Below are 8,443 nucleotides of genomic sequence, written 5' to 3'. Positions count from 1 at the left end.
ACATGTAAATAAAAGAAAAGCTTTACAAAGAGAAAGTGTCTAAGAACAAAAACTACTGGAACACACTACAAAATGCACGAAATTAAACCTATCTATTGCTCTCTGAACTCTCTCAACAAGGAGGCATGGCTATGGCTTTTATAGAAGGAAATTAGGGCTAAAAACCCATGTAAAATGACTCCTCTAACCCCCTTCTAGGGTTCCTCTCTTGCTAGAGACAACCAAGGTCACGAAACCAGCGTGTTCTGCTGCGAAAATCAGAGGGAGAACTGCTTTTTGTCATGGAGAAACTCCTGATTGGGTGTTTAGGCGCGCTTCTGCAAAAGTAAGTTCTGGGAAATTTCGATCGATCGAATTTTATTCGATCAATCGACTTCGGGCAAAATTCGATCGATCGAATTTAAGTTCGATCGATCGAGTTCTTTAGAACTTTCGAATTTTCCAAGCAATTCCACATGAATTTTGCCATTCCTCACTTATTGACCTATAAAACATAAAAACACAAAAACTAACCAAAGCATCAGAAAATAACAAGGCTAAAGGTCTAACTAATGTAAATCAAGGGGTCCAAATACACAATATTTGACACTCATCAGAGTCGACTTTCCTTCAAACAAAAATGTTGTGTTCATTGAAGAGTGAAGCAACATCTGGGGAGCCCATGTGCCGTTGTGGAGTACTGGATGTTTTAAGACTTCCTTCACTGAGGAAAATTTCGGATGGTTGTTTTGTGGTTGTGTTAATTATAAGGTAAGAATTTCTTCATAGATTTGTAAATTTTGGACACTCTTCTTTTCTTCTCTTTTATTTTGTAGATAATGGGTAATTTTTTTTAGGGTTTGAAAGTTTAGATCTCACAATGCATGGAAAGAAGAATGTGGTAGTATATAGAGCTGTTTTTGGGTTTTTCATTTTTCATATTTATTTTGTATTTTTGGTCTTGTGTTTGAATTTTGAAACACTTCCGTTTACATTTCTTTGTAACAAGAAGAAGAAGAAGAAGAAGCGATGATGATAATAATAATGCGAACTTGCTTTAAGAAAAAATTTATCTTGATTTCAAATCAAACCTCATGTTCTAATTTTAATCATTTAAGCCACTTAATTTCATTAATATTGTAATCTTTTTCTATTTGTGATTTGCCCATGCATGTCTCTTAACTAAGAAGCCTAGAAAGACTCAAGGGAGACTGGGGCAGAACTAGACTTTAAGGGTGTGGGACAAAATTTTGAAAAACAAAAATTTATCACAAATTTAGTTTTGGGGGACTCAGTATGTACTTTGGTTTCTTTATGCTTTATGAGAAAGTCCAAACATTTGTTTGGATGCATTCAAACCTTGATAAACCCTAAACCATGATGGATCCAAGCCACATTTATTTTTTGGGTGAGCATATTATTTTAAGTTGTGGTGGATAAGTTATATTCAATCCAAACATTATAAGGTAGAATTTCATGTTTTTAAATTAGTGCACTGAATATTTAGGTTCTGGCATAAAGATTCCATATTGTCTTAATAAAGTGATAAGTATTTCAACCATGTTTTCTAAATCCCAAATCAATTTCTATTTTCTGAATAAAACTTTTTAATTTCTGTTAGTTCCTCATGTGGATTGATTCTTTTGTTTCATAATTGTGTTATCCACTTTTTGGTTGCATAAAAGTTTAATACCTAATGATAAGCCTTTTTTATTTTTTTATTTATTTACTTTTTTATGTATAGCTCTGCTTGTGGTGACAATTTTTCAAAAGAAAGCTGTTCAATTGATATTGATGATTTTGACTATGCCTCTCAATTATAGTTTTCTCATATAAACTATCATATGTGTGTCACTTACTCTCTAAATTAGTGCAATTCGAACCTTAATAAAAGCTCCAATACCATTATCAAAGGTTGATGTATACATATTTTTTATTATTAACATTTATATACAAATAAGCATATTTTTTATTCACATAAAAATGATAATTTAGTTATTTTACATATTTTTCCATCCAACTTGACTACTAATTTAGACAAAAGAACCAAAAAAAAAAAATTGACCTTAAAACTTGAATATAGGATTCAAGTTGAAGTTACTTTAATCTTTAGGGGATTCAAGTTGAAGTGTGATAAGTGCTAAATGTTACACATTCAAGCCCTTTAATTTACATATATTAAACTCTTAGTTTTGTTATAGTTTGATGTTTTGTATTGTTTTTATGTTTTCTTGTGTTTTACAGGTTTTGAAAAAAATTCATCAAATTCTGACATTATAACGAAGTCGGCAAACTCACTTTTGGAAAGATTCAACTCCAAATCAATTTTGAATTTAAGAAAAGAGAAGTCGGTAAAAATTCATTATTTTTGGAAAGAATCAATTTTTGGAAGTCGGTAATCATAACTTTTGGCTCAACTATCAGATTGTAACCAAATTGGTGGTATTGGAAAGCTAATAAAAAATAGAACAAATATGTTAGAAATAGGTTTTTCATAATTTGGATGTTTACTATGCCAAAATTGCCCCGCAATAAAGGATCGCAAATTTGTACGAATTTGGAATCATTTTCCTACTTGGATTGGAATTTCAGAAAAAGAAAAAGACTTGTACTTATTCTATTTCGACTAGGAAACCTATTTACAATTTTTCTAGGATTCCTAGGGCTTCTAGAGCTTCTTTAATTCCTAAAAATAGGCATATAACCTTTGAAGAGAAAACACACAAGCTTTGGGGAAGAATCAGAGGCTACTTCAAGAAGGCTTTTGGCTTTTCTTTCTTCCTTTATTTATTTTTTGTATGTAATAATTTTAGTCTATATTAGTTGTAACTAATACTTTAGTTAGGGCTCGATTGAAGCCCTAATTATGTCTCGTTAAGGTTTTCAATTGGTGTCTTTACTACAATTCATATATTAATGCTTAACTTGATTATTTCCTATTTTTTTGAATTCTTTTCATCTTTATGCTTGATCATCATATGCATGTGATATGAATTTGTTATTTATGTCAATTTGGACAGCCGAGTCCTGGGCATAATAAAGTAACAAAAGAACCCCATCACAGGTTCTTGGATTAATCAATATAAAGACATCTGGAATAGATATCATGTTCCAACCTGAGTGTGTTTACCGATTTCCATAGATTTATGCTTTCTTGAAGAACAACTTAATAAATACCATGCTAAGTCCTTCAAGGAAGAAAAGAGTTAGAGTAGATATCATGTCTAACTCGTGGCTTAAGGAAATCAATGGCTTTAGGAGTAGATACCATGCCCTTGTGGTCGGTAAACATTAAGTATCAAGTTATGATTGTAGCATTGGCATTGTGAATCTTAATTGAATATGATTAGCGGTGGATATCGAAGCCCTACCTTACTTCTATTATATTTTCGCAATATTTTTGTCTCTTTTCTTTTATTAGATCTTATTAATATTTCTATTTCTTTTTACTCATCTTAATTATTAAGGAAATCTTTTTAAGCATAATTTATCAATCATCGTGGGAATGATCTCGTATTTGCCTACTATACTATTATTTTGATCTTGTGCACTTGTGAGTAAAACATACAAATATTTATCTATTTATTTAGGTAGATATTTGCACAACAAAGTGTTTAAATTAGAAAGATACTTGGGACTACTTGTCATGTGTTTGAATTTTTTTCAAAGCTGATAAACTAACCATTGTTTATATGGCCTCTAATTTGAATAGGTTGGCCGGTCTTGTGGATTCTTTCAGTAGAAAGACACAGACATGTGTGACCATGCTAAGCGAGTGTTAGGTAGTTTGCAACATAGGGACGCAGTGCTGAATAAAGAGCTTACAAAACTGAAGGCGAAGTTAGAGATTGAAGCAATTCGATATGAGATACAAGTGAAAGTTTCGAAGACAAATAGTCAAATTTTGGCATTTTCCTTGAATTTTTTTTTTTTTTTTTTTCTTTGTAGCTGTGTTTTGGGGCAATTATTATGGTGCATGTAATGGACATTTGTCCTACAAATGGCTACCATGAAAAAGTGGCTTATATTCTTAAATTTGTAATGACTAGTGTATTAGCTTTATGGGCTATGGTGTTGCACATACCCTTAGGCTTAGCTTAAATTTGTAATGACTAATGTATTTATTATATTAGCTTGGTAGGGATGTTCTATTTAATAGACTATGGTGTTCTACATCATTCCCTAAGTTGAATGTTCATGGAGCATGTTGTTACTGCATGAAACCATATGTTGGTAGCATTAACATAGAACTTCGATTGGTAGCAAATGGTAGTTCAATGCCCTCTTTTGGTGAGGGGTGTCAGTTCATGGTGGCATATTGACAATGTTAGGTAGTTCATGGGGGGGAAAATGTAATTACCCCTATTATTATATGGCATAAACTTCGGTATTGGTGATTGCAAATTGATACCTTCTTTCCTGTAGAAACAACAAGATGCTATCATTAACATATAAAGAACTCACTCTATCAATCTCTTTACTGTTAGTTTTTATTGGCTGTATTCTGTTGACAAAATCACTGTTATGTAATGTTGCTGTTTTAATAGGGATGTCATATATTTCAGAATCTTCACAGTATTTAGAGTTTATGTCTCTAATACGGAAAAAGCCTTATTATGACAAGTTTTAGTGTCACAAGCGTCAAGAAGACTATTTCAGTGTTCCAGCAAGATTTTGTGCAGATTCCAACTCAGAAAAAGTCGGATACTTTGTTTTCATCCGGATGGCTCAGTCATGAGTCCAGACGCCCATAAGTGTCGAGAAGCTTATGAACAGCTCCAATGTGCATCCATTTGGACGTCATGGCAACACGTTCGCACACTCTTCAGAGTTCAAGAAGATTCCAGTTTTCCTTTGCAGACACAGATTGGGAAGACAGCCTGCATCCGTCCAGACGAAAGCGCAACAGCGTCCGGACACAGTCCTTGATAAGGAAATTATGTGCAGACAATTTGCAACCGTCCGGACTTTAGGGAAGCACCGTCTGGATGCTTCCTTAATATGAAAACGCGTGAAGCACGTTATGGAAAGGTGGTTGCACAGTTCACTGTCCAGACGCTCTATGCTACCGTTCGGACGCGGCCTAGAGAAATCAGAGACAAACTCGTTTTAGGTCTTCTAAGCCTATAAATAGAGGCTTCTAGGCATGTAAAAATTACGAATTCAGTATTGAATTCTTCTGTACTTAGAGAGGGTGTTTAGGTAGAAATTGTGAAGATTTGCTAGCTCTCTAAGGGTTGTCTAGTGTGTGACTTGCTCGTGTTGAAGTCTATCTTAGGGAGGAGCCCTAAGGTAAAGGAATCCATTGACAACCCCTTCAAGTAGGAGACTTGGTTGGGAGGCGTTCACGTTGGGTTACGTGTCAGAGTGCAAGATACAATCGCTGCATAAGGGTATGTGAGTGTTACTAACTTTGTCTTCTGAATAGTGAAATTCTTGGGTTTGGCTATCCCGGAGTGGTTTTTCTCTTAATTGAGTTTCCACTTTGTTAACAAAAAATCTGTCTCATTTAAATTCCGCATTTAGATATTTTGTTACACATTCACACACACACACGGTTAAATTAGAAGTCTCTTTATTTTTCATTTACCTTACTTCATTCTCACCACATTCAAATCACAATCAATTACAATCTCATATCACCACAAACAACCCTATAACAATCCCAAATCATAAACAATAGTTTGAGGAGATTTTCAACAAACCAAAAAAATTGTCATTTCTTAACACACCTAAACATACATAAACCACAATATTTCCAACAAACCAATCAACCCCAAAATACAACCAAATGTTTAAGGATATTTCCAACAAACCAAACAAATTGTCCCTTCATAACACAAAACCAACATAATCCATATTTCCAAGAAAGCAACCATATTGTCCCTTCATAACACAAAACCAATATAAACCACATTTCCAACAAACCAACCAAATTTTCCCTTCATACATAACTCAAACAAATTGTTCTTTCATAACACACAACCAACATAAACTATCAAGGTTGCCATGCAGGTCTTTTCCATTTCTTCTTAGCTTCTATTCGTTGGATTCCCTTCTCCACCATTGGTACAATCACTCTTTCTGACCTCCTTGTTGGTTCATGAATCACAACTCCTGCTGTCCTTGCTGGTTCACCTTCATCACAAGTGGGATCAACTGTTCGTACATCTATGTTAGCGTTGGCTTCCTTAAAAGTGGCTAACAACCTACTAGATCTCATAACAGGTCTTAAACATCCAGATTTAAGTCCCAAACTCTTCTATCTTGCATCAGCAATTGTGGGGTTACTTTTCTGTGCAATATATGGATGAGTTAATGAGTATATGGATGAGCTAAACATTAGAACGAAAATAAACTACATGTTATAACAATTGTATTTACTTACGATTGCAGCATGAGAAGGCTGAGTACCCATAGTAGCAACATTACTTGATGATGTATGCATGCCCTTACCCCTAACTGTCTCTGGCACAGACTTTTTGCTTCGTACTAGTTGCAACTTAATCCTTTTGCTAGAAGCAGGCTGCATATGCAAGAACGTCATTAGAAATAACACAAATATTGTAAGTAATAACAAATGTTACTGATACCTACACCAACAATATTAGATGCTTGTCTCTTTGTGGGCCTTGAAACATTTTCTTCTACTGTATGCATGCACTAATAAGGAAATGAAACAATCAGAATCAAAAGTCAAACATAAACAAACTTAGAGGTTGAGTATGAGAGTATTGGTTGGTTACCTCTTGTGTAGGTGTTGGTGATTGCGTAGGCTATGAATGGCATGCACTTGGCTGGGAAGGAATTTGCAACATAAAACAAACAAATTTGGGAAATTATTAACTCAGTTGGCAATGCCATTTTATTATAAATATTATTTAGGGTATATACTTACATCATTAAAGCTCAACTCCGTTGTAGTGCTCGTGGGTACACTTCTTTGCGAACTACTTGGAGTGGACACCATCTTCCTCCTAGGGCAATTCCTAGTGTTATGGCCAACTCCCCTGCACTTTGAACATCTCATAATTATCCCCCACTCTTTCTCATACAGTGTGGATTCCTTGGCTCATCAGGAACCCTTCTTCTCACCTTCATGGGCCTGCTTGGGGCAGCTCTAACAACAAGTAGGTCTAACTCATCTTGTCCAGTTCTAAGCCATTGATCTTCACTTAGCATTGGGTAGATCATTAGGTCATACGCCTTCTTGTAATTCTCAACACTGTAGTACTGATGCAGGTACTGTTTAGGTCTGGAGAAATTATATAATATGGCGGAGATGGCATGTGGGCATGGAATGCCAGTCATGTCCCACTGCCTGCACCTATAACTACAGTGCGTCAAGTCAACCACAAACTGGCCATAACTACACTCCACCTCATAATGTGAAGTGCACTCTCCAGCATCATTTCTACATAGCTCTAACTTTGCCAATGTCTTTGGGCACCAGTCCCCGACATACTCCCTTATTCCCCGCCTCTTCTTCTGGTACAAATTCATCAATTTCTTCCTAATCATCTCCAACATGGTAATTATTGGTTTGTCTCGGGCTTTGATGATAGGTTGTTCATCAGAGCCCTAGCCCAGCCATGCGGGTCAATCTTCTCCAAATAAGCATGAGTTGTCGGACTCAATTTTTTCAACGCCTCCATTTCCCTTTGGAATCCATGAACTGTATAGCAGTAGCTGCCTTCCACAACTTGTCTTTCAGCAACAAAACTTTGTGGCCGTCACCCTTAAAGTTTGCATACAAGTGTCTCACACATATGTGATGCGGTGCACTTGGTATCACTGCCTCAAAGCTTGGAATCATACCCTAGGCACAAAACAACACGAGACAAAAAAAACTTTGTTAACTCCAAGTACAACAAAGTTAATGCACAAGTGAAAATGTATGAAAAGATAAAAATTTAATATTCAAACTAAGCAAACAAACATGCCTTTTGCCTGTCAGAGAGGAAAGTCCACCCAGTAGAGCCATTTAGACCAAGGCTAGGAACTAGAGTCTCTAGAAACCAAGACCAACTATCCTTGGTTTCAACTTCAACTATAGCAATTGCAATGGGATAAATGTTGTTGTTTGGATCTCTCACAACAATAGCCAAAAGTTGCCCCCCTATAATGTCCCTTAATAAAGCAGCCATCAACTCCTATCACAGGCCTACAAGCTTGTCTAAAACCATCCTTGCATGCTACCAAAGACATGTACTACCTTTGAAAAGTTGTTGGGACCTCTAAACTTGGCCTTTCAACTTTCATCAACATGTAGCTCCCTCGGTTTGTTTGTCTCACTGTTCCACAATAATCCCATAGCCACTTGTATTGCTCCCTTTGCTTACCTTCTATCTGTTCTTTAGCCTTCACCTTAGCCTTGTATAGTTGTCTGTTAGTGACATCCACATTACATTTCCTTTTTACATCATCAAATAGAGCTACCAGTGGATAGTTTGGCTATGTCTTA

The 8,443-nt window shown here is 35.7% G+C and overlaps 1 protein-coding gene across 2 annotated transcripts; it reads right to left on the bottom strand.

The window, feature by feature from the left end:
* Positions 1-5,744: 5,744 nt before the first annotated feature.
* Positions 5,745-6,665, bottom strand: LOC133881405 (uncharacterized). Of its 2 annotated transcripts, none has more exons than XM_062320323.1 (3): positions 6,577-6,665; positions 6,368-6,505; positions 5,745-6,241 (listed from the first exon to the last, which is right to left on the bottom strand). In XM_062320323.1, the coding sequence occupies exons 1-3, from the start codon at positions 6,637-6,639 to the stop codon at positions 5,978-5,980; spliced, it is 465 nt and encodes a 154-aa protein (XP_062176307.1). In that variant the 5' UTR covers positions 6,640-6,665; the 3' UTR covers positions 5,745-5,977. The 2 variants fall into 2 exon arrangements, with proteins under 2 accessions (XP_062176307.1, XP_062176309.1); XM_062320325.1 differs by having other exon boundaries at positions 5,745-6,138.
* Positions 6,666-8,443: the final 1,778 nt, after the last annotated feature.

Source organism: Alnus glutinosa, chromosome 11, assembly GCF_958979055.1.
Source record: "Alnus glutinosa chromosome 11, dhAlnGlut1.1, whole genome shotgun sequence".
Classification (NCBI taxonomy): Eukaryota; Viridiplantae; Streptophyta; class Magnoliopsida; order Fagales; family Betulaceae; genus Alnus; species Alnus glutinosa.
The sequence above is the reverse complement of the archived record's forward strand: the minus strand, read 5'-3'. Positions and strand labels throughout refer to the sequence as shown.

Bases quoted from the DNA above. Each gene is read 5' to 3' on its own strand.
- LOC133881405 (XM_062320323.1), bottom strand. From the start codon at position 6,639: ATGCATACAGTAGAAGAAAATGTTTCAAGGCCCACAAAGAGACAAGCA. The intron at 6,506-6,576 runs GTAGGTATCAGT...TTGCATATGCAG, and splicing joins AAGCATCTAATATTGTTGGT to CCTGCTTCTAGCAAAAGGAT. The intron at 6,242-6,367 runs GTAAGTAAATAC...GATGCAAGATAG, and splicing joins AGCCTTCTCATGCTGCAATC to AAGAGTTTGGGACTTAAATC.